At 45.5% G+C, this 26761-nt stretch overlaps 1 protein-coding gene across 2 annotated transcripts in view; it reads left to right on the top strand.

The window, feature by feature from the left end:
- Positions 1-2253: 2253 nt before the first annotated feature.
- The window catches only part of LOC121284479 (interleukin-5 receptor subunit alpha-like), a 50453-nt gene continuing 25945 nt past the window's right edge, over positions 2254-26761 (top strand). The window contains exons 1-5 of one of the 2 annotated variants that reach the window (XM_041199990.1): positions 2254-2460; positions 20597-20734; positions 22145-22287; positions 22683-22821; positions 26014-26134. In XM_041199990.1, the coding sequence (XP_041055924.1) occupies positions 20647-20734; positions 22145-22287; positions 22683-22821; positions 26014-26134 (491 nt within the window). In that variant the 5' untranslated portion in view covers positions 2254-2460; positions 20597-20646. Of the gene's footprint in view, positions 2461-2864; positions 2991-20596; positions 20735-22144; positions 22288-22682; positions 22822-26013; positions 26135-26761 lie in introns of those variants that run through there. The other variant, XM_041199991.1, reaches the window with a different exon arrangement.

A 26761-nucleotide genomic window follows, 5' to 3' on the forward strand; every position in this document is an offset into this window, starting at 1 on the left:
GTGGGTGCACCTACACCACATGGACTGCAACGGTTCAAGAAGGCAGCTCACCACCACCACAAGGGCAATTAGGGATGGGCAATAAATGGGCAATAAATGCTGGCTTAGCCAGTGACGTCCATACCCTGTAAATGAATAAAAAAGTAAAATTGTGCAGCATGTCTTTGGAGCATTTCAATCTTATTTGTGTTTCTCATTATATAAGGATTCCACATGCTCCAGGTCTGGGCGAACAAATGATTGGTTAACTATAACTCTGATTTTTTTATTTTGCAACACCAAAGATTCCTCCTCAGAAATCCCAGAACCCCATTTGCTTTTGATGTTATCCATTGCTAACATCATATGGATGATACATTTGCTATATTTAAATCCACAGCTGCATGCAACAATGTCCTTGCATGTCTTAATAGACTCCATCCTGCGCTCAAATTCACCTTTGAAATAGAGGAGTCATATGAACTCCCCTTCCCTGATGCACTAGCTGAGAAATCTGTCAGGGTTTTCTCCACCACAAGCCTACCTTCACTGGACAACACACAGGTTGGGGTTCTTACAGTTCCACACGCTATAACATTGGTCTTCTTGGCAACCTTGTAAATAGGGCCTGAGCCATTTGCTCACCATGCAAGCTTGATGCCAAAATGGGATGCATCAAAGGTACCCTGAAAGATAATAGCCACCCTGATCAGATCATTTCACGCTGTATATCACGCAAGCCCATGAACAGGCCTAAGGCCGTCACTTTTGGCCCTGAAAAGTGCCCAGTCCACCTCAGATTACCCTGGAAGGGCATGGTATCGCAAAGATTTGAGCAACAGGCAAAGCTAGCTGTTTCACGCTGCAACGCGAGTGGTATTCACCACTAACAGGATGCTGCCGTCAAGCCAAAAAGATTTTCTGCCTATCACACAAATGAGTAATGTGGTATATGAATTTCAGTGCCAGTGTGATGACAGGTATGTAGGCCGTATGTCCCAAAGACCAGCAGATCGTATCAAACAACATGTCCCAGCCTCTGTTTGTTGCGGGCAAGGTACAGATTGTACCCAACAAGCCTGTGCTAGATGTTATTCTGCGATTGGACAGTGTTTGCTAAATAATCCTCAGTGTGCTAAGAATTACGCTGACGACCAATTTAAGATTGTCATTCGAGCTCGCAGTGTGGTACATTTGCATTTGCATGTACTGGATGCTCCATATTTTAATACAGAGCTCAGTTCTTTGCAGGCAGAAAGGACACATACACACAATGTGCCTGTTTTAGCTGAACAAATAAGTGACAGCTATTCACTGACTTATTCTTCAGGGCAATGCTTTGACCAATCAGAGCCAAGCAGCCTGGTTTAAATTACAAACAATGCTTGACAGTTAACTGTCAGTCATCAACAATGTGCATTCTCCATCGCAATGCCTCTACCAATCAGAGTCCACTTGCCAACCAATCAGCACTATCTTCACACACAGTATAAATTGTTGTTTTCCCCTTTTATTCTTGTAAAGTGTCCTGATGAGTGCAAGACAAAAAGCTTCAACATGTCTCTTTTTTCAGCAATAATCTGGAATCTCCTCGGGACTCCTAAGTATGTTAGCAGTGGAGCTTCTGCATGTGTTCAGCACCCTCCTGAGACCACACCTTCAAAATTCCCAATTGTCTGAACTTATTCCAGAGATAATTACTAACAGCGGCTTTACAGAATGTATAGCTCCCCCCTCTTGCCCCCCCCAACACCCCCCCCCCTCCCATAGTGGGATTCCCTCCAAACATCTGCCGCTACCTTGGTGGAAAAGTTGCCAAAAGCCAGCAAAAAGGGTTCCAAGGGTGCACACCCCTGCTGAGATAGGGTCACAAGTAGCTTTCCGCCAGCATCCACCTGCGAGCCTTGAAGCTTGGTGCCAGCTGGCAATTCGACTATGGAAGCCATCGCACAGTGCACTCTCACCCTTCATCCACAGCAGAAGGCGGAAGGGGTGCCCCTGTTTCCCCTCTCAATCAGCCTAGGAACCCATCCCATTTACCCCAGTTGAGGGCCAGGTATGCTTAGCATCCAAGCAGAAAGTGCACCCGGGGGTGGGGAAGGACATTGCTGGGCTATACCATAGATTTTTTAAAAATCCTCAGCTTCGCCCTCCCCTCCCCTCCTCGTTTTTGATTTGTTTTGCCACCCACCGTGTGGAGCTGGGCGTGCGGTTAGGTGTTTGCTGTAACAACAGCTGGAGTCTGCCGGACAAGCTTTACTGCTCCGTTTGCCTTGACAAGCAGTTGAGCTGATAATTGGAAAGGAGGGTTTAGACAGCGGCTGACTGAGTCACTGAAAAGGGAAATAGCTTTGAGAGCGGGGTGGAGTCAAGAGATCCTAAAATGCCCCTTAAATAGGCTAACTCCCGCGGGGAGCGGGAGATTGGCTCAGATCGGGGTAACCGCGAAGAGTTTACACATTCGTGCCTGAGATCTGCTGGGTGAGTACAGCATTGGTGGCCGGAGCAACGCACTGGCAACTCTTATCCCGCTATGTCTTTCAATGATACCTTCCTTACCCCGTCTCCCATTAATAATAGAGGGTTTGCATATGGGCTGGCGATTCTGTTTGTTTCCGTGCTCCCGTATTTTCAATATACTCATTTATCATTCAGTCCTCCCTTGTTGACATTGTCACCTTTGAGTCGGAAGGGTTTCAGTTTCAGCCCAGCTCCAGGGACTCAAGCACGCAAACCAAGGCTGACACGACAGTGCAGGACCGAGGGGGTGCCGCGCTGTCGAAGGCGCTGTCTTTCATTAAAACGAGCCCCTCCCCTCTCTCAGATGGATGCGAAAGATGGGAGTGCAGGCTGCTAGAATGTATCCCTCAGCCCACTCCGGTTCAAAGGGATCATCCAGTCATTGGTTAGTGGCGAGGGACAGCAAATGAATGGCCGCTTTGCTGGGAAGACGGGCATTCCCGGAGAATGAGGAGCCAGAGGAACTGGCGTCTGTACCTGAGATCTGCTGGGTGAGTACAACATTGGTGGCCGGAGCAACGCACTGGCAACTCTATCCCGCTATGTCTTTCAATGATACCTTCCTTACCCCGTCTCCAATTAATGTGGACTCACCTTGGGGCGTCCGAAACTGGTTCACGGGCAACTAAGTCCTTTCGGAGTGCGCTCGCTGCGGAAACAGAAGTCGAGTGTGTACAGCAAGATTCCACAAACCGCACTAGAGTAGCCCTTTTTAGCCAGAGCGGGTTGGGAGATGCAGACAAAGGACCCTGCGCTTCCACAGCGAGAGCACTCTGAAAGTACTCAACAGCCCGTGAACCAGTTTCGGACGCTCCAAGGTGAAGGAACAGCGATATATTTCCAAGTCAGGATGATGAGTGACTTGGAGAGGAACTTCCAGGTGGTGGTGTTCCCATTTATCTGCTGCCCTTGTCCTTCTAGATGGTAGTGGTTGTGGGTTTGGAAGGTGCTGTCTAAGGAGACTTGGTGAATTCCTGCAGTGCATCTTGTAGATGGTACACACTGCTGCTTCTGTGCGTCGGTGGTGGAGGGAGTTAATGTTTGTGGATGTGGTGCCAATAAAGCAGGCTGCTTTGTCCTGGACAGTGTCCAGCTTATTCAGTGTTGTAGGAGCTGCACTCATCTAGGCAAGTGGGGAATATTCCATCACATTCCTGACTTGTGTCTTGTAGATGGTGGACAGGCTTTGAGGAGTCAGGAGGTGAGTTACTCGTTGCACGATTCCTAGCCCCTGACCTACTCTTGTAGCCACATTATTTATATGGCTAGTCCAGTTCAGTTTCTAGTCAATGGTGACCCTCAGGATGTTGATAATGGGAGATTCAGTGATGGTAATGCTATTGAACATCACGAGGCAATGGTTGGATTTTTTCTTGTTGGAGATGGTCATTGCCTAACACTTGTCTGGTGCGAATGTTACTTGCCACTTGTCAGCCCAAGCCTGGATATTGTCCAGGTCTTGCTGCATTTGGACATGGACTGCTTCAGTATCTGAGGAGTCGTGAATGGTGCTGAACATTGTGCAATCATCAGCGAACATCCCCACTTCTGACCTTATGATGGAAGGAAGGTCATTGATGAAGCAGCTGAAGATGGTTGGGCTGAGGACACTAACCTGAGGAACTCCACCATTGATGCCCTGGAGCTGAGGTGACTGACCTCCAACAGCCACAACCATCTTCCTTTGTGCTAGGTATGACTCCAACCAGCGGAGAGTTTTCCCCCTGATTCCCATTGACTCCAGTTTTGCTAGGGCTCCTTGATGCCACATTCGGTCAAATGCTGCCTTGATGTCAAGGGCAGTCACTCTCACCTCACCTCGGGAGTTCAGCTCTTTTGTCCATGTTTGAACCAAGGTTGTAATGAGGTCAGGAGCTGAGTGGCCCTGGTGGAACCCAAACTGGGCATCAGTGAGCAGGCTATTGCTAAGCAAGTGCTGCTTGTTAGCACTGTTGATAACCCCTTCCATTACTTTACTGATGATGGAGAGCCGACTTATGGGGCAATAATTGGCTGGGTTGGATTTGTCCTGCTTTTTTGTGTACAGGACATACCTGAGCAATATTCCACATAGCTGGGTAGAAGCCAGTGTTGTAGCTATACTGGAACAGCCTGGTTAGGGGTGTGGCAAATTCTGGAGCACAAGTCTTCAGTGCTATTGCCAGAATATTGTCTGGGCCCATCGCCTTTGCAGTATTCAGTGCCTTCAGCCATTTCTTGATATCACATGGAGTGAATCAAATTGGCTGAAGACTGGCATCTGTGAAGTTGGGGACCTCCGGAGGATGCTGAGATGGATCATCCACTCGGCACTTCTGGCCGAAGATTGTTGCGAATGCTTCAGCCTTACCTTTTGTAGTGCTGCGCTGGGCTCCTTCGTCATTGAGGATGGGGGTATTTGTGGAGCCTCCTCCTCCAGTCAGTTGTTTAATTGTCCACCACCATTCACAACTGGATGTGGCAGGATTGCAGAGCTTAGATCTGATCCGTTGCTTGTGGATCGCTTAGCTCTGTCTATCACTTGCTGCTTATGCTGTTTGGCATGCAATTAATCTGGTTTCATAGCTTCACCAGGTTGACAACTCATATTTTTAGGTATGCCTGGTGCTGCTCCTGGCATGCCTTCCTGCACTCTTCATTGAACCAGGGTTGACCCCCTGGCTTGATGGTAATGGTAGAGTGGGGGATATGGCGGGCCATGAGGTTACAGATTGTGTTCGAGTACAATTCTGCTGCTGCTGATGGCCCACAGCACCTCATGGATGCCCAGTTTTGAGTTGCTAGATCTGTTCGAATTCTATCCCATTTAGCACGGTGGTAGTGCCACACAACATGATGGAGGGTATTCTCAATGCGGAGGTGGGACTTTGTCTCCGTAATGGCTGTGCGATCATCACTCCTGCCGATATTGTCATGGACAGATGCATCTGTGGCAGGCAAATTGGTGAGGATGAGGTCAAGTATGTTTCTCCCTCTTGTTGTTTCCCTCACCACCTGCCACAGACCCAGTCTAGCAGCTATGTCATTTAGGACTCTGCCACCTCGGTCCGTAGTGGTGCTACCGAGCCACTCCTGGTGATGGACATTGAAGTCCCACACCCAGAGTACATTCTTCACCCTTGCCACCCTCAGTGCTTCCTCCACGTGATGTCCAACATGGAGGAACATTGATTCATCAGCTGAGGGAGGGCGGTATGTGATAATCAGCAGGAAGTTTCCTTGCCCATGTTTGACCTGATGGCATGAGACGTCATGGGGTCTGGAGTCGATTTTGAGGACTCCCAGGGCAACTCCCTTCCAACCGTATGCCACTGTGCTGCCACCTCAGCTGGGTCTGTCCTGCCAGTGGGACAGGACATACTCAGGGATGGTGATGGTGGTGTCTGGGACATTATCTGCAAGATATGATTCCGTGAGGATGACTATGTCAGGCTGTTGCTGCCTAGTCTGTAAGACAGCTCTCAAAATTTTGGCAGCCCCCAGATGTTAGTAAGGAGGACTTTGCAGGGTCGACAGGGCTGAGATTGCCATTGTCATTGTTTCTGGTGCCTAGGTCGATGCCGGGTGGTCCGTCCAGTTTCATTCCTTTTTTGCTGTCTTTGTAGCAGTTTGTTACAACGGAGTAGCCTGCTAGGCCATTTACAGTGTCAACCACATTGCTGTGAGTCTGGAGTCACATGTAGGTCAGACCAGGTAAGGACAACAGGTTTCCTTCCTGAAAGGACATTAGTGAACCAGATGGATTTTTACAACAATTATCAATGGTTTCATAGTTATCGTTGGACTTTTAATTCCAGATTTTTATTGAATTCAGCTTCCACCATCTGCCATAGTGGGATTCAAATTTGTGTCTTCCAGAACATTACTCTGGGTCTCTGGATTACTAGTCCAGTGACAATACCCTACGCCAAGGTCTCCCTGTGTGACTTTGGGGTTTGGGGTGTTGGGGGGGGGGGGTGGGGATATTACTCAGCCACAAGCTATGATTTTCCATCCACTAAAATAGATTTGATCTTCGGTGTTATTCATTAGATTTAAAAATAACACATTCCTGATCCATGATAATGCTGCTTTTGCTACCTGTGCCGCCCCTTTATGGATCCTTAACATGCTTGCTGTCATTCCAGACATTAATTCAGTCAGCGCAGAAAGATTTAGCATTAGGACATTAAGTGTCTATGTGGGAACAGTGCTGGCTGGTACCCAGCTGTTATACCGCCACGTCTTTTGTGATGCATCAGCACAAAAATTAGCAGGAACCGTGAAGCATTTTAAAGTCATGAGGTACATCGTGTCCGTGCCATCAAGCACCTATCTATTCTAATTCCATTTTCCAGCACTTGGCCCATAGTCCTGTATGCATTTCAAGCGCTCATCTAAATACTTCTGTCATTGTCATCCCTTCACTGTTGATGGGTTGAAATCCTAGAACTCTCTCCCTGACAGCATCACCTTCTGAAGAGCGAATAGGGATGGGCAATAAATGCGGGCCTAGCCAGCAATGCCCATTAACCCATGAAAGAATAAAAAAGAAACTTAGAACGCAGCTGTATATTCAGTATGCAAATTTGTGCAGTTTTTTTTAATCCCCCGAGGTGATTGAATTCGCTGTTGCAGAAGGCAGCTTGCTTTGCTTGATGCTGAGAACTCACTCCTAATCCCATTCGCTAAGTCTGTTCTTATTGCTGTTGCTGGCAGCAGTTCATACCCAATGCTGCAGTCTCACACTGGGAGAAAACTCTGCTGTGGGTGGCTGATAGTTCTCCTTTTCCTTTAATGGTGGTCAGGACACCAAGAGTACAAGCCTGCTCGACTCCTCAGACCGCCTGCGGAATTCTCTCACACACACCGCTCTCACCACATTCACCCTAGAAGGCTGACGTGAGACCCAGGCTCAACATCTCTATTTAAAAAAGCAGCATCTTTGGCAGTGTGACACCTCCCCCAGCTCTGTGCCCAAGTGTTATTCCCAAGTGTGTCGAAAGTGGCCTGTGGGCACAATCTTTATGAAGTGTGAGTGCTACCAGGGAGTCACCACCCAGGGCACAAAGTGGAGCCTTTGGCGTTGTGACAAATCGGGGATTCCCACCCTCTGCATATAGGGCAATCTCGGGTTGTAACTCTACCTAGGATTGGCAGTGAGAAGACCCATGCCCAGAATCTTGCCCACACTTACCCCCTACGCCAATGCTTCCCAAACTTTGCCCTGCTGCGACCCCATTTTAAAGTCTCAGACTTTGTGTGACCCCAGGGTGAAAATTCGGCGGGAGGGATTAGAGAGCTGCTGGGCTGGTGGGGAGGATTGAGAGCTGTTCAGCGGGGGAAGTGGGGTGGAGTGAAACTGCTGAGAAAAGCAGTCTTTACAGGCTGTGGCTGTAGCAGCAATCGGGCCTCAGAGAACGCATGATGAGGCCACACAGAAAACAAACACACACGTTTATAAGGGGGCCTTGCAGCTGTTGGAACTCAGTCCGAGCTCCATGCCCACCATTGTTGCCTTGGAGCTCGTGACCCTAAAATATTGTCCGGGTCTCGACCCACAGTTTGGGAACCTTTGCTCCGCACCTTGGTATACCTCAGCATTGCTTTATTTTTCCTCCTGACACTTCCTTGTTCTACTTCCCATATAACTATAAGCTGGAGTATGATCCCAGCTCAACTTCATGTGTGCAATGGCCTCTTAAACAGGTACAAGGTTAAATTACAAATCTGAATGCACTTCTAATTGCAACCGAAGCCTTCATATTTACATGCATATGCATGTCCAGAGTGGAATTCAAGGCCAGGAATATCACAGATGCTCATGCAATGATCTATAATATGAATACAATTTGAAGAATTCAGTCTTAATGCATTAGTGAGCCTGATGATATACCTCAGTTGCATAGCATAAAACAACATACCCCTGATTCAAGGTGAGCAATGCCATGGGAGGTAGAAAAGCCAATGCATGAAAGTGATGTCAAGGTACTGTTCCACTTTGGGCTTTAAGGGGTAGTTATAAATAGCAGTAAATGGTACTGAAAATTGCCAGCTTGGAATTGCTCGCACTTGTCCATTATACATTACAGAAACCATATCAACTCTTTGTGAGATTAGTTTTAATTGACAAAGCTGGGTAGGGGGAAAAGTCCACAGTACAGGCTACAAACCAAGATTGATAAGACCATGAGATGAGAAGGATAGATTAAGAAGTAGGTGATGTAAAGTTTGGGTTTAAAAGGCCTGTTGACTTTTGGTTTTATTTTTCCAAGGGATGGGAGTGTCACAGGTAAAGCCAACATTTATTGCCCATCCCCAATTGCCCATACCTAATGGTCCTTAAGAAGGTGGTGGTGAGCTGCCTTCTTGAACTGCTGCACTCCATGTGCTGCAGGTACACCCACAGTACTGTTAGGGAGGGAGTTCTAAGACTTTGACCCAGTGACAGTGAAGGAATGGCAATATAGTCCAAGTCAGGATGGTGAGTGGCTTGGGACTTGCAGGTGGTGGTGTTCCCATGTGTCTGCTGCCCTGTCCTTCTAGGTGGTAGAGATTGCTGATTTGGAGGGTGCTTTCGAAGGAGCCTTGTGAGTTGCCGCAGTGTATCTTATAGATGGTACACACTGCTGCCACTGTGGTGGACAGAGTAAATGTTTAAGTTGATGGATGGGGTGCCAAAAAGGCTGCTTTGTCCTGAGTGTAACTGAACTTTTTGAGTGTGGTTGGAGCTGTACTCATCCAGGGAAATGGAGAGTTTTCCATCACACTTCTGAATTGTGCCTTGTAGATGGTGAACAGGCTCAACAGAGCATGGGAGAAGACGCATAGGAATACTACCACTTGTGGGCGTGGACTGCTCACAATCTGACGTGTCACAAATGGTACTGAACACTGCGCAAGCACCAATGAAGATCTTTACTTCTGATCTTATGTTAGAGGGAACATCATTGTTGAAGATGGTTGGGCCTAGGACACCAACCTTAGGAACTCCTGCAGCAATTTCCTGGGGCTGCGATGATTGGTCTCCAACAACCACAACCACCTTCCTTTTAGCTAAGTAGGGCTCCAACCATTGGAGAGTTTTCCTCTGATTCCCATTGGCTTCAGTTTTGCTAGGGCTCCTTGATGCCACATCTGGTCAAATGCTACCCTGATGTCAAGGGCGGTCACTCTCACCTAACCTCTGTGAGTTCAGCTCTTTTGTCCATCTTTAGACCAAGACCGGAGCTGAGTGGCCCTGGCAGAACCCAAACTGAGCAGCACTGAGCAGGTTATTGCTATGTAAGTGACGCTTGATTAGCACTGTTGATGACACCTTCCGTCACTTTCTTAAAGATTGAGAGTAGACTGATGCAGCAGTAATTGGTCAGATCATGGACACGACATACCTGGGCAATTTTCCACATGTCCGGGTAGATGCCAGTGTTGTACCTGTACTGGAACAGCTTTAGAGCGTGACTAGTTGTGGAACACAAGTCTTCAGTACCACGGTCTTATCAGGGCCCATAGCCTTTGTAGTATCCAGTGCCTTCAGCTGTTTCTTGTTATCATATGGAGTGAATCCAGTTGGCTGAAGACTTGCCTCTGTAATAGTGGAGCCCTTAGGAGGAGGCTGAGATGGATCATTCACACAGCACTTCTGGCTGAATATGATTGCAAATGCTTCAGCCTTGTCTTTTTGCATTGACACGTTGGGCTCCCCTATCATGGAGGATAGGGATGGTTGCCGGAGAAAAAAAAGCTACAACAACAACTTGCTTTTAGATTGCACCCTCGGCGTTTCACAGGAGCATTGCCAGAAATAAACGGACACCAGGACGAGGGAGGCGATTTCAGAACACGGCCACCAATGGTGGAGTGAAGGAAGTGAGGGCATGCACAAGAGGTCAGAGTTGAAGAAACACAGAATTCTCAGAAAGTTGTTGGGCTGAAGGATTTTACAGGGGCAGGGATGGGCAAGGCCATGGAGAGATTTGAACGTGAGAGCTGGAGGAATAAAGAGCTTCGGAGGTCTTGGGCGCAAATGAGATGGAAACAGAGTGAGAGTGCCAAGTTTTATTTTCACATGGTGTAGAAAAAGAAATCTGTAAGATGTCATGTTTGGGGCTCAGGAAGATAAAGATGAAGGAAACTGGTGGAATCCACACAAATAATACAGCAGAAGCTGTTTGTTACAGTGAAAAGAAAATGTCAACAGTTGTAGCTTTAATGACTTTATGCTTCTGGCACAGTGACACAGAACAATGACTCACATTGAAATTGCATCTACGAATAGGAACCCCTGACAGAAATAACGCTCGGGCACAGGTCAAGAAATGAAATCAATAGCGTTCGTGCTCCCAGTGATTGGCACTTCTTGTCAATCAATTTCAAAAGAAAGACTAGCATTTATATAATGCCTTCCATAGTCTTTTGCAACATCCCAAAGTGCGTTATAACTAATTAAGTATTGCACATGCTGTAAAGAGGGGTGTGCCAGCCAACAACAGTAAGGCTGGTGCCAGATAATCTTAGTTTGGTAATGTTGTATGAAGGATATCATCCAGCTCACCAGGAGAAATCCCATGCTCTGGAATAATGCCATGGGATCTTTTACCTCCAACCAGGAAGGAAGAAGGGAACCACAATTTAATGTTTCATCTGGAAGACAGCACTTCTAACAGCGCAGCACTCTCAGTCCTGTGCAGGAGGATTAGCCTGGAGTGAGACTGGAAGCCAGGACCCAGGGTGCTACCAACTGAGCCACTGCTGACAGACTTTATTTGGAATGGGAACAGGTACACCAGAATGGCAACTTGAATTGCAAAGAACAAGAACTGAAATGCCCGTGGGATTCACCAGAGTTTATTGACAGTGGTGGGTAGAAACAGCATGCTGTTTATTTCTACATGCAAAATCAGCACTATTTAGTTGTACTGGATGAATTTTGTTTTTTTTTAACTCAATTTACAGTTCCCAGTCAGGTGCAGAACATGCAGTGGAGCAGAAAAGATATAGGTCATTGAGGCAAATATGGCGAAAAGCAAACAGAAGCTGTACAGTGCAGAATGAGGAACGAGTCAATGCTGGACATAAAACAAATGCCTGTAACATCCTCCCCTCTAATTTAGATGTCCTGCTATGGCTCAATTGGTAGGGCTCTTACTCTTACCTTTGAGACAAGAATCTGTGCATTCAAGTCCACTCCAGAAGATTGAAGCTACCACTTCCAGTGCAGCATTGCCAGAGGTGCTGTCTTTAGGATGCGATGTCGAATCTGTTGTCTCTCTCAAGTGAGCATATAAGCTCCTCTGGTGCTACTTCAGAGAACACAGTGTGGACTTGATGGGCCAAATGGCTTTCTTCTGTACTGTAATAACTCTTTTGGTTCCATTTACCATAAGATTCAGGACAACTTTTTACAATTTATATAAATGACTTGGATGAAGGGACCTAAGGAATGGTTGCTAAATTTACTGATGACACAAAGATAGGAAGCAAAGTAAATTGTGAAGAGGACATAAGGAGGCTACAAAGGGACTACATAGGCTAAGTGGTGGGTAAAGATGTGGCAAATGGTGTATAATGTGGACAAATGTGGCATTTTTCATTTTGGCAGGAAGAATAAAAAAGCTTTTTATCAAAATGGTGAGAGATTGCAGAGCTGTGAGATTCAGAGGGATCAGGGTGTCCTAGTGCATGAATCACAAAAGGTTAGTATGCAGGTGCAGCAAGTAATTAGGAAAGCTAATAGAATGTTATCATTTATTGTGAGGGGAATTGATTACAAAAGTAGGGAGGTTATGCTTCAGTTGTACAGGGCACTGGTGAGACCACATCTGGAGTCATTGTGTACAGTACTGGTCTTCTTATTTAAGGAAAGATGTAGATGCATTAGAAGCAGTTCAGAGGTTTACTACACTAATACCAGGGATGGGTGGGTTGTCTTATGAGGAAAGGTTGGACAGGTTAGGCTTGTATCCACTGGAATTTAGAAGAGTAAGAGATGACTTAATTGAAACCTTTAAGATCCTGAGGGGTCTTGAGAGGATGGGTCTGGAGAGGATGTTTCCTCTTGTGGGAGAATCTATAACTAGGGTTCACTGTTTAAAAATAATGAGTCGCTCATTTAAGGCAGAGATGAGGAGAAATGTTTCCTCTCACAGGGTCATGAATCTTTGGAACTTTCTTCATCAAAAGGCAGTGAAAGCGGAGCCTTTAAATATTTTTAAGGCAGAGGCGGATAGATTCTTGACTAACAAGGGGGCAAAAGGCTATCTGAGGTAGGCAGGAAGGTGGGGCTGAGGTTACATACAGATCAGCCATGATCTTATTGAATGGCGGAGCAGGCTCGAGGGGCCGAGTGGCTACTCCTGCTCCTGATTAGCATGTTTTTATGTATGTTCGTATGACCCCAATGTCAGGGTGAACATGGGGGGCCGTGACTGCACTTGCAGGCAGCAGGATCGGCTCAGTGATTTTACTGCAGACGGCCTTCTGATTGGCTCCACGTGGGCTCACCATATAACTGAGGATGGCAGGTGGGCCCCTGATATTGGAGGCCCAATCAGAGGGCCAGTGGCTTTGCAACCTCAGCAGCTCCACCAGGAGAGACAGGCACTGCCGAGGCAGCAGGGAAACATCGAGGCGCCTTTGGACAAATATTTAAAAGATAAAGCCCAGGGGTCAGAGGATGGTAGACTCAACAGGACAGGGGGATCATTGGGCCTACGGGGACGGCTTTTCCTACCCGCGGCCCCCTTTTTGGGCCATGGGGACTACTGCTTCGATGGGCCCCAAGCTGTTGCAGGGGGGCTGAAACTGGCAGCTTCCTCACGGGGCATGGGACACTGCACCACCATCTGTAAAATGCTAGCGGCCCCATGATATGGTCCATAATTGGGTCTTCAATTTGGCAGGTTGACCGATCCACCTTGTAGCCGCACTCCTGCCTCCTGCTGGGAAACTTAGTCAACTGCGGGACAGAGACGAGAAGCTCTTCAGGCTCGGCTCCCCACTACTTTATTCGCACCCCACCCCTTCGCCTCACCTCCCCCCACACCCCACCCCCCCACCACTCAGCTCCTGCTACCCAGGTGTAGGTAAAATACAGCCCAGTGCCTCTATAAAAGTTGAGAGCCCTGGCGAATGTTAACCATTAACATTCTAGTCATTATCTGGTTATTATCAAATTATTTGCTGCTGTTTTGAAATTGGCTGCTGCATTTCCTGCATTAAGACTAGATTTGCCAACTGTAATTGAATATATTCCTTGAGGTTTCATCACGTGGTTTGCCCCACACACTTGCCATTGATCGACCTAGACATCCACCTTTTTGACATACTGCCTTCCTATGCTAATCGGAAAGCAATAAGATTCATTATCCAACTGGATGATGCTTGACTGTCAGCCAAACCAGCCTATTCTTTTCAAAAACAGAATTACCTGGAAAAACTTAGCAGGTCTGGTAGCATCGGCGGAGAAGAAAAGAGTTGACGTTTCGAGTCCTCATGACCCTTCAACAGAACTAGGTGAATCCAAGGAAGGGGTGAAATTTAAGCTGGTTTAAGGTGTGTTTGCGGGGGGGGGGGCGGTTTGGGTGGGAGGAGAGAAGTGGAGGGGGGGTGTGGTTGTAGGGACAAACAAGCAGTGATAGAAGCAGATCATCAAAAGATGTCACAGACAACAGAACAAAAGAACACATAGGTGTTGAAGTTGGTAATATTATCTAAACGAATGTGCTAATTAAGAATGGATGGTAGGGCACTCAAGGTATAGCTCTAGTGGGGATGGGGGGAGCATAAAAGATTTAAAAATATTTAAAAATAATGGAAATAGGTGGGAAAAGAAAAATCTATATAATTTATTGGAAAAAACAAAAGGGGGAAGAAACAGAAAGGGGGTGGGGATGGAGGAGGGAGCTCAAGACCTAAAGTTGTTGAATTCAATTTTCAGTCCGGAAGGCTGTAAAGTGCCTAGTCAGAAGATGAGGTGTTGTTCCTCCAGTTTGCGTTGGGCTTCACTGGAACAATGCAGCAATTTCTGCTCCTCTCACCCATTCTAATCTCTCTCTCTCTGAACTTACTGCACTCCATTCTTTCAGGTCCAACCCTGACATTGTCATCAAACCCGCTGACAAGGGTGGTGCTGTTGTTGTCTGGCGCACTGACCTCTACCTCGCGGAGGCTGAGCGTCAACTCGCAGACACTTCCTCCTACCTCTCCCTGGACCATGACCCCACCACTGAACATCAAGTCATTGTTTCCAGGACTGTCACTGACCTCATCTCCTCTGGGGATCTTCCTCCCACAGCTTCCAACCTGATAGTCGCCTAACCTCGGACGGCCCGCTTCTACCTCCTACCCAAAATCCACAAACAGAACTGTCCCGGTAGACCGATCGTGTCAGCTTGCTCCTGCCCCACAGACCTCATTTCTCGTTATCGTGAATCCCTTCTCTCTCCCCATGTCCAGTCCCTTCCCACCTACATCCATGATTCCTCTGACACCTTACATCACATCAACAATTTCCAGTTCCCTGGCCCCAAGCGCTTCCTCTTCACCATGGACGTCCAATCCCTCTGCACCTCCATCCCACACCAGGATGGTCTGAGGGCCCTTAGCTTCTTCCTCGAACAGAGGCCCGAACAATCCCCATCCACCACTACTCTCCTCCGTCTGGCTGAACTTGTTCTCACACTGAACAATTTCTCTTTAAACTCGTCTCACTTCCTCCAAATAAAAGGTGTGGCTATGGGTACCCGCATGGGCCCCAGCTATGCCTGTCTCTTTATGGGGTATGTGGAACATTCCTTGTTCCAGTCCTACTCTGGCCCCCTTCCACAACTCTTTCTCCGGTACATCGATGATTACTTCGGTGCTGCTTCATGCTCTCATCGGGACTTGGAAAAATTTATTAATTTTACTTCCAATCTCCACTCCTCCTTCATTTTCACATGGTCCATCTCTGACACTTCCCTTCCCTTCCTTGACCTCTCTGTCTCAATCTCTGGTGATAGACTGTCCACCAATATCCATTACAAACCTACCGACTCCCACAGCTACCTTGACTACAGCTCCTCACACCCCGCTTCCTGTAAGGACTCCATCCCATTCTCTCAGTTCCTTCGCCTCCGTCGCATCTGTTCCGATGATGCTACCTTCAAAAACAGTTCCTCTGACATGGCCTCCTTCTTCCTTAACCGAGGTTTTCCACCCACGGTCATTGACAGGGCCCTCAACCATGTCCGGCCCATCTTCCGCGCATCCGCCCTCACACCTTCTCCTCCCTCCCAGAAACATGATAGGGTCCCCCTTGTCCTCACTTATCACCCCACCAGCCTCCGCATTCAAAGGATCATCCTCCGCCATTTCCGCCAACTCCAGCATGATGCCACCACCAAACACATCTTCCCTTCACCCCCCCCGTCGGCATTCTGTAGGGATCGTTCCCTCCGGGACACCCTGGTCCACTCCTCCATCACCCCCTACTCCTCAACCCCCCTCCTATGGCACCACCCCATGCCCACACAAAAGATGTAACACCTGCCCCGTCACTTCCTCTCTCCTCACCGTCCAAGGGCCCAAACACTCCTTTCAAGTGAAGCAGCATTTCACTTGCATTTCCCCCAACTTAGTCTACTGCATTCGTTGCTCCCAATGTGGTCTCCTCTACATTGGAGAGACCAAACGTAAACTGGGCGACCGCTTTGCAGAACAAAGCAAGAATGACTCAAACCTCCCTGTTGCTTGCCATTTTAACACTCCACCCTGCTCTCTTGCCCACATGTCTGTCCTTGGCTTGCTGCATTGTTCCAGTGAAGCCCAACGCAAACTGGAGGAACAACACCTCATCTTCCGACTAGGGACTTTACAGTCTTCCGGACTGAATATTGAATTCAACAACTTTAGGTCTTGAGCTCCCTCCTCCATCCCCACCCCCTTTCTGTTTCTTCCCCCTTCCTTTTGTTTTTTCCAATAAATTATATAGATTTTTCTTTTCCCACCTATTTCCATTATTTTTAAATATTTTTAAATCTTTTATGCTCCCCCCATCCCCACTAGAGCTATACCATCCATTCTTAATTAGCACATTCGTTTAGATAATATCACCAACTTTAACACCTATGTTTTCTTTTGTATTATTGTTGTTGACATCTTTTGATGATCTGCTTCTATCACTGCTTGTTTGTCCCTACAACCACACCCCCGCTCCACCTCTCTCTCTCTCCGCCCCCCCACACACACACCTTAAACCAGCTTATATTTCAACTCTTTCTTGGACTCGAACTCAAGTTCTGTCGAAGGGTCGTGAGGACTCGAAACGTCAACTCTTTTCTTCTCCGCCGATGCTGCCAAACCTGCTGAGTTTTTCCAGGTAATTCTGTTCTTTTGTTCTGTTGTCTGTGACATCTTTTGATGATCTGCATCTATTACTGCTTGTTTGTCCCTACAACCACACCACCCCCCTCCACTTCTCTCCCCCCACTGAAACCGCACCCCCCCCCCCCCCCTCACCCCAAACACACCTTAAACCAGCTTAAATTTCACCCCTTCCTTGGATTCACCTAGTTCTGTTGATAGTTCAGCGGGGTGACGTTGGGACACATGCCTGATGTGTCCCCGATTCATTTGACACATCGGTGAGTGGGATCCGCCCCCTGCTCACTGACTGGAAAAACCTGCCCTATGGGTTCTGTCGAAGGGTCATGAGGACTCAAAACGTCAACTCTTTTCTTCTCCGCCGATGCTGCCAGACCTGCTGAGTTTTTCCAGGTAATTCTGTTTTTGTTTTGGATTTCCAGCATCCGCAGTTTTTTTGTTTTTATCGCCTATTCTTTTCCCACTTCCAATATTCTTATACCTGGTAAAGAGAAATGTTCAAAGAAAATGATTAAAAGATGCAAATCTCTTTTAATGCCCCGATGGTTTTTCTCCAGGGTTGTACACAGAAGTGTCCTGGAGATTGATCGGCACTCCTTGGGGACTCCAGGCCAATCCTGGAGGGTTGGTAACCCTAATTAAGACAGTGTCTATACTTCAAATAGTACTTCATTGGCTGTAAAGCAGTTTGTCGTCCTGAGGTTGTGAAAAGTGCTCAACATCCTCATGCTATTGATATCAAAAATGATCTCTTTCTCGAGGAGTCAGTCTTTCCGTTTTTTGCGTTTCATCTTTTCACAGCCAAGCTAATGGTGGTGCTGCATAATTTCTACTTTCACTTTCACTTCACCTTTTCTACATTTTTGTTCAACATTGGTAACCTTCTGCATTAGGAGCACTGGTACCTCTACTTCGCTTTCTGCAGCATGAAAGAAAGCACACTTGCAGCTGGCCGTCTTAAACGATCTCTTCATAAAACATCGACAAGAAGTATCTAAGTCTGGATTTTAACCCCGACTGGAAGTTGGCAGGTGGGTATGGAGATGAGGTGGGCAGGATTCCTCCCAGCTCCCCACAACTTGACGCCTAGATTTTTTTTCCTTTCAAAAAAAACATACATTATTCTTAGAATTTGTGAAAGGACATTATGTAATAGTTCAAATGTGACGTTACAGAAAGTGCAAAACCGTTCTGTTTCTTTCAATGCAGTATCTGATATTTTGAGGTGCCTCACAACACTTACACGGGCTATATTTACAATGTGCATTTACATTACATGTCAAACATCCTCTAGTGCATGCAACCCTGTGGGGTTTTTGCACAGTTTCCAGCTCCTTGGTATATGATGGCAGGAGGGCCTTAGACTGTGGCCTTTCCCCATTGAGCCTTTGCGGTAGCTACCCCAAGCTTCAGTGGATCCCTCAGCATGTTTCATGGACCTTGGAATGTGTCACTCTGCAGTCCTCAGTCATGGACAACTCTTTGCCTTGGAAGACCAGCAAGTTTTAAGTAGTTCAAAGATCATCGTTCACCAAGTTGATGGTCCCCCAGCAGCAGCTGCTGTTTACCTCACTGTACGTCACTAGAAACAGTAAGTAGAGCACAGAGTCCTGTGTTGTGAAGCTGCTCGGGATGGACCTTGACAAGAACCATCTCTTTCTAGTCCTTCTCCGCAAAGGCACATTCCAGAATGTAATGGGTGAAGGTCTTTTCCCCACCACAGCTGGCTTGAAGGCAGTGAGCAGAGACAGTGAGACTTTAGGCATGCGGGAGGAATGTGACAGACAATCACCATCAGATAAGCTACGTCTTGGTGCTTGTTTGAAAAATCTGATAATGTGGCAGTCTGCCAGTTGACTATGGCAGTCTGCTCAGGCAACCATCCCACAGGATCCACCACCTTTTCCCTGCAGGGCCTTGAGGACGTTGTGTGTGGACCACTGCCCGATGGACTTGTGGTCAAAGGTGCTTTTCTGCACAATCCTTTCCAAGGTAGCACGATAGAGTCCAACTGACTACGGCATTCTGCAGCAACATGGTCAGACTCATCCATTACAGCACCAGGGATAGATAAAATCTCAGCCTGTTGTGACCCTTGGTTTTGGCTGCATGGTATATTTTAACTACCGGGCCTCAACTGTATAGGCCGATCCCCTGCCTGCACCTGATTTTTCAGACCTTTTTCCTGCCCATAAATATGACCATGTGCACAGGGAGCATAGCAGTGAAGCAACTGAAAACTTTCAACTAAAATTCAAAGGAATAATTAAGGGCAATGGTGAGTGTATGGGGACAAAGGCTGAGAAGAAATGGCAACTCTTTAGCACCTGAGAAGGGGGAGTGGGGATCAGGAGGGGGTCGAAGTAGGTGACAGGCAAAATTTAATGGAGAGTACAAAATGCACGCATTATGTTTTAGGCAAGTGATCGAGCAATCCAGTGTCCAACCCTTTGTTAGATGACTGCTGAAGGGAGGTGGCATTGCAGAAGTTGATTATCTAGACAACTGCCCTCTATACTGTACATTGCAGTCTGGCTGAAGTATGTGGTACAAAATTTCAGGCATCACCTGCCGTTACAGGCACTGGACGTGCCCATCCTGGGTAGGGTTAGCAATGCTGGTAGGACATATTCTTGAAGGTTTCATCATGTGTGCTTCTGCCTTCACCCTCCTTAGTCTCTCATTTTCCCTGTTGGTCACCCATCATGCCCATCCATCTTCATGCCCGAGACCCTTTGAAGACAGCTCCCTGCAGGTTATCCTGGGGAACACCGGGTTCATGTGTCAGGACTTGCAGAGGTGGGGGCATCTTTATCAAATGTTGCCAAAGAGGTTGGCTATTGATCACCCTGGCATGTCGGTTTCCCTGCCAGGAGAAGGTAGGCATATCTGGTCCACTGGTATGCAAATACGAGACTTAGCTGGCAATCCATGCCTCTAAAGAATGAATGCCCCCTCGGAGCTGCTTTTGCTTCCTGATAAACAGGGCCGCTGCCCCATTAAAACAAAATGCACTTTCTGAGGGCCCAGACCAGCAATAACCACTGGATGCTGCTACGACTCTCACCACCAAATGAAATGGGTGCCCCAGGGTAACCTTAAAAACAGATCTAGTGCCTTCAGGACAGAAGTGAGGAAACACTTCTTCACACAATGGAGGGTAGGAGTGTGGAACACCGTCCCACAAATAATGGATGGTAGCTCAGTTGAGTTCACCAGATTTTTGCCAGACAAGGATAGTAAGGGCATGAAACCAAGGTGGGTGAATATAGTTAGGATGTAGATCAGCCATGATCCCATTGAATGGAGGCACAGGCTCAAGTGGCTGCACAGCCTACTCCCATTCCAGCACCCACAGTGGCTGAACGCCTTCCTTCCTCATTCAGATGACAGAACATCCTCCATTTCCATAATGCCGCCTCAGAATTAGCAACAAAACTTCCCAGTGGGTCGATTCCAGCACTGAGTCCGGCACTTTTAATTATGTACATGTTTTGAATAAGTTAATGCCTCCATTAGGATAGCAGGTGAGGAATTTCATAGAAGTGTGTTCAGTGGTCATGGGTCAACTTTAGTTTCATAACCATTCTCCTTTTAGAATTGCTTTTTTGTAAGAAGTATTTAATGATTAGCAAATTCTTTTGCACATGAAAAAAATGGAAATAAAATAATAAAAGGCTGTACTATAACTATAAGTCGTTAAGTATGAAATCCATCATTAAGCACTCTAATCTGTACATGCACCACTCTTTAGGTTGCATCACGAATTCAGGTGATTCTCTATGTCCTCTGTGACCTGCCATCATGCCACAGGCTCCAACTTTCCTGATAATGGCCACTGTTTGGGTAACTACGGTAGACAGAGCTGCTCTCATGTCCTCGGAAGAAATGAGTGAGTAATTTCGACATTTTATTGTTTAAGTAGCTTGAGGGAAATAATAATCCGGATGTAACACCCTGGGAGCTGTTGCCTGTCCTCAATTTTATAATCCCACCAGGTGTTGTGTGTGCCAGCTGTGATTTCTGAAGCACTTCTTTCCCAGAGCAATAAATGCCAAGTATACGGGGCATTCTGATCGACAAATGGACTTTTGAGGACAAATGTTCAAATATTCAATAGTTGGGTTACTCTGGTTTCCGATTTGGCATAAATTCAATTTCTTTCTTTTAACTCAGAGCCTAGCTTTTGAAATTAAATTTTTGGGGATAATTCTGCTCTGGATGTGGAATTAAGGTCGGAAACTCTTCTATTATCATGTTTACTTGTAGTTTACCTATCGTGTACCAATTTTAGTGTAAGCAATATTTTGATTTAGGCACCCCCAGTATCCTGCTGCCTGGAAATCAGCTTTATTATTTAATTTTCATGCAAACTAAGATCACCAGCAGATGTGCAATTTGACTGTATATTGTTCTCGGTGTGATGAACAAATATACAGGACATTCTGCTTCGTGAGAAGCAAAGGATTTGGATTTCTGTATTCATTCAGGCAAAAGATGTGGGTGATACTGGCTCCTCATCAAACTGTCTAGAACAAAACTCGTTTTATTCTTTCAAAACCAGCTCATGTTCTATCAGATAAAATCAAAATACTGCGCATACTGGAAATCTGAAGTAAAAACAGAAAATGCTGGAAAAGCTCAGCAGATGTGACAGTATTTGTGAAGAGAGGAACAGAGTTAACGTTTCAAGTCAGTATGACTCTTCTTCCGAGCTGCTCTGAAGAAGGGTCATACGGACTCGAAATGTTAACTCTGTTCCTCTCTCCGCAGATGCTGTCAGTCCTGCTGAGTTTTTCCAGCATATTCTGTTTATATTTTATGTTCTTTCAGAACTGCCAAGTTGACATTGTACATGTGGTCCAAGGGAGTCATTTTGACTTTCAGTTGCTTGGTGTATTGTTGCTTGAAGATTGTTGAAAAGCTTCTCATTTTGCACTCATCAGGAGAAATGCAAGAACGCCAAATTTCAAATGATTACAACAATTAATATTACAGGGGAAAAAGATGTTAATTGGTTGACAAGCCAATTCTGATTGGCCAAGAATTGCCACAGAGAAATAAATTGGGAGACTACAGGCTCCCCAGCTCTGGGGTAATTTTAACTTTCAAAATAAATGAGTGGGCGAAAGTGAATGAGATTCCCATTTTGAATCATGTCTGACATCCAATTTTAAAGCTAGGATATTTTTTTACCACTTTTTGGGAGTTCATCAGTAGATCAAGTTAAGAGGCATGTATATCTTCAGTTTACAAGCAATGTACCTTCATTTATTAACTCTGCTTACATTATCTCTCAAAGTTAAGATGAATCCACCCACAGACATTAAGATCACCCCTGGGCGTTTAGGAGAGTATGTTGTCTCCTGGAGTGGAAACTGCACGTGCACAGATGACATCTACTACCACTTTGTCCACAGATACTTGGATTCAAAGGATGATGAGGTAGGTTTATCTAATCTCCAAGTCTTTTAAATAAGGCTATTTTATTTTTGAATTTTCGGGATGGTCAAATGGATAGACTTTTTCAGTCCTTTTATTCCTGTCTTTCTCAGTTTGAAAGTTTAGCGAGCATATAGCTCATGATTTGCTTTATTCTCCATTTTTTAATTTGAAAAGTGGCCATTTTTGCATCGAGCCTAAGCACAGAATCAGGCCATTCAATCCAACTGGTAAATGCTGCCTTTCATGCTACACACAAGACTCTTCCCATCTGTTTTTACCCTAACCCTTTCACCTTATCCTTCTGTTCCTTCCTCTCTTGTGTGTTTATCAGTCATAAATTGAATCTTGACACTGGCATGAAGAAGTTTCAAGATGTTTTGCTTTTGTCCATTTAGAGCCCGAAGATCATTCAAACTCATGAAATAAAGCTAGATGTGGAATTCCACAGAGGGATACATGTTCAGGTTCAACTTTATCAAGACAATAAAGAAGAGATATCTGGCATTTGGACTAAAAGGATTTTTCATCCACCACGTACGTTGTTACTTTAATGGTTCATTGATTAGGATTTTTTGCATACTGGTGGTGACTCTTTTGTCAGTAAAAAAGGTCAAAAACAAGTCTCTCATTTCGACCATGCAAACTCTTGCCAATTGCCCTAGGCATCCAATCGCAGCCTGTAAATGCAGAAGGCCATAAGAGCATAAGAAATAGGAAAAGGAGTAGACAATTCGGCCCCTCAAGCCTGCTCTGCCATTCAATAAGATCATAGCTGATCTTCTGTTTTGATTTCCATGTTCCCTTCTAACCCCAATAACCTTTGATTCCCTTGCCCAACAAGACTCTATCTACCTCTTTAAAAATAATCAATGACCTCACCTTCACCACCTTCTGAGGCAGAGAATTCCAAAGTTGCACAGCCCTCAGAGAGAAAAATTCTCCTAATCTCTGTCCTAAAAGGGCAACCCTTAATTTTACAACAGTGCCCCCTAGTTTTGGAGGAAAGAGGAAACGTCCTTTCGAGGTTTACTTTTTCAAGGCCTTTCAGGATCTTGTATACTTCAATCAAATCACCCCTCACTCTTCTAAACTCCAGTGGAAACAAGCCCAGTCTGTCCAGCCTTTCCTCATAAGACAGCTCACTCATTCCAGGTGTCAAGCTAGTAAACCTCCTTTGAACTGCCTCCAATCCATTTACATCCTTCCTTAGATAAGGAGACCAAAACTGCACACAGTATTCAAGGTGCGGTCTCACCAAAGCCTGAAGCCAGAGAATGGACTCCACACATGTGTCGGCTCAGGCAGCGCACAAAGTTTGTGCTGTCGAATCTTCTGTTGCTGGTAAATGGGATTAGGTAGGTAGGTCAGGTGTTTCTCACGTATCGATGCAGTCCCGATGGCCCAAAGGGCCTCTTCTGCACTGTGATTCTGTGAATTGTTATAACAACACAAGCATCAGTCGGCTTCTCTTAAACTAACACAGTGCCACTTGACCTAACATTAACAAGTACCAGCTGAGAAACTGGCACAAACAATAGATAATTTCAAAGACACAGTGTCCAGTGTACAGTGAAATAAAGAAAGACTTGCATATATATAGCGCTTTTCATAACCACTGGACATCTCAAAGTGCTTCCCAGCCAATGAAGTAATTTTTGAAGTGCAGTCACTATTATAATGTAGGAAATATGGCCTCCAATTTGTGCACAGGAAACCCTCACAAACTCAATATGATGACCAGATAGTCTTTTTTTATGATGTTGATTGAGGGTTGAAAATTGGCTGGGACACCAGGGATATCTTCCCCCCTGCCTGTCTTCAAAATTGTGCCATGAGATCATTTACATCCACCTGAAAGGGCAGCCCCTCCCCACCCCATCCCAACCCCCGGACTAAAAATCCAACCTGTGGGCAGTCATTTTTAATGGTTGGGTTCGTGGAGCCGGGAACTTCCCCGTCACGATGCACCCGACGCAAGAGCAAAAATTCAGGCCTGCACCTCCTACAGTGCAATGCACACTCAGTATTGCACTGGAGTGTCAGCCTTGGATTCTGTGCTGAAGTCTTGAAGTTGCACTTAAAACCTACAATCTCCTGACTCAGAGGCGAGAGGGCTACCGGCTGAGCCACGTCTGACCAAACACCAGGTAGTTCTCCATCAGCTGGCCCTACCACAGAGGCCCTGAGGGCAGTCTTAGCTTTTGCTGGGGATACTCAGGCTGTGGTAGACTGGGGAGGGCTGTCTCTGCTGGAATTATTAGGGATTGCAATTAATTATAGCGTACCTATTGGGGCACCACTGGAGCTTAATTTCACTTTCAGCAAACAACGTCCCAAGAGGTGAACCTAATTCATTGTGTGCCACCCAACGACTCTCACTTGTGTGTTCTGTATCACAAGAACAATGTGTTTTTATACTGTACATTTAAAAGGGGTGTGTTTGATAAATTTAGAGTTGATTTAATTTAGCTGTGCACAGCCTAATTACTGGAATCTCGGATCAACCCTTTAAGCTGTTTTGCTTGACAGAGATATAACCACCAGGCAAAGACTCAGACACTGAATTTGCAAATAATGCCCCAAACTTTATTGAACAGCAGCAAAATAAAACAACAATACACTCACCAATTAATGAATAAAGGAAAAATAAGTGTACTTAACAATTAAACAAAGGAAGCTCCCTCTGTTCCTGAGGATTTTCTTCCTCCAAATGGATGGCCAGTCCAGGAGAAGCAGAAAACAACCACAGCCCTTCACACCACCAGGTATCTGCTTCAGTCTCCGAAGGAAACTGCACTATCCGGGATCCACGCTGACAGGAATTCTGCCTCTGTCCTAGGAACCGTAGCTACACTATCAATCCCCGCTCTGACAGGAAACTTCCTCTGTCCCCGTGGATCTGTTGATACAACTCGGTGTACATAAACAAAATTGGCTCCTGAAACCCTCTTTCATCCCACCTTGACCCATAGTTGTTGTTAATGGCTAATTGGGCGATAATGTCTTAAAGGTTCTAGGTATTTGCGCACATTTCCTTAAACATAAAACAATGGATTATTTCAAAATGTATTCTTTATCTTAATATCACAAAAATGTTCCATTAATTACACCAGTCAAGGTTGGTGTGTTCTTGATAGTGGCTAATATCATTTAGTTCTGGTTCCTTTCTCAGCTTCTGCTACATCACTTTTAAGTTTCAAACTTAAGTTCTAACATAGGAATATTAGCAGGAAACACAGAAATAAATATAGTTAACTATTTGATTGTTAATTACTTATCCTTCGATTACAGGGTAATTGAGGTAGTTTCTTCTAATACATTCCATTGTTGTTAATCAATGACTACTTCAGAGTACTATATTAAGTTAGCATGTTATAAAAGGTTAGCAGCATCTACATGGCTTCTTTTCTGATCACACGTTCGCACAAAATGACGACTTGACCTAGTTGGTTTGTTGCAAAATACATGTTTGTAAAAAGCCTTCAGGACCAAATGGCACACGGAACCCTACTAAAGTAAAATCTAAAATCTAGGCCAGCTTACAATAATGTGATCTCTTTTGGATCAGCTAGAGTGATAGATGTGTGAGCACTGGTGTTATGCCAACATGTTGTGCCATCTTTGACATCCCAAATTATCATAGTTGGCATTCATTGTGATCTTGCATAGAGATTTATCCCATAGAATTATTTTTATATTCAGTCTCTATTCATTTTGTTCACACAGGCGATTCATTTGCCTCAATAGACAATCTCACATGTATCTTTTATGACAATCATTATATGAACTGCACTTGGACTATTAATGAAAATGCACCACAGGATGCAGAATACATTTTGTCTTACAGGTAAGTGTATCCTTCCTTCTATTTATTTAGCTTTTTTTGCCATACATCTGCTATTTACATAGGATTACTTAGGATTTCTGGCACAGAAACAGGCTATTCCAGTTCGTGTCGGTGTTTATACTCCACTCAAGCCTCCTGCCAACTTCCCTCATCTAAATCTACCATTGTAACCCTCTATTCCCTTCTCTCTCATTTACTTGTCCAGATTCCCCTTAAATGCATCTATACTATTCACTTCACCCACTCCTGTTGGTAGTGAGTTCCATTCTTTGGATAAAGAAGTTTGTCCTGAATCCCTTATTGGATTTTTTGGTGACCATCTTATATTGATGGCCTCTAGTTATGCTCCTCCCCGCAAGAGTAAACATTCTCTTTGTATCCTATCAAAACTTTATCAAACTCTATCAAATCCTTTAATAATTTTTAATACCTGACCTATTTGATTTGATCCCGACCTATTCTGTTTTTCTATTCGATGTAAATGTATCAGTCTCACAACAAGGATTTGTGAAACAATGACGTGGGTTCTTTGTTTCAAGATAAGACTATATACAAATAATGTTAACTAGGAAACTAAGTGTACATGTCTGACACCTACCAGGGAATAGATTCACTATCCGATCATGG

The sequence above is a fragment of the Carcharodon carcharias genome, chromosome 11 (genome assembly GCF_017639515.1).
Source record: "Carcharodon carcharias isolate sCarCar2 chromosome 11, sCarCar2.pri, whole genome shotgun sequence".
Classification (NCBI taxonomy): Eukaryota; Metazoa; Chordata; class Chondrichthyes; order Lamniformes; family Lamnidae; genus Carcharodon; species Carcharodon carcharias.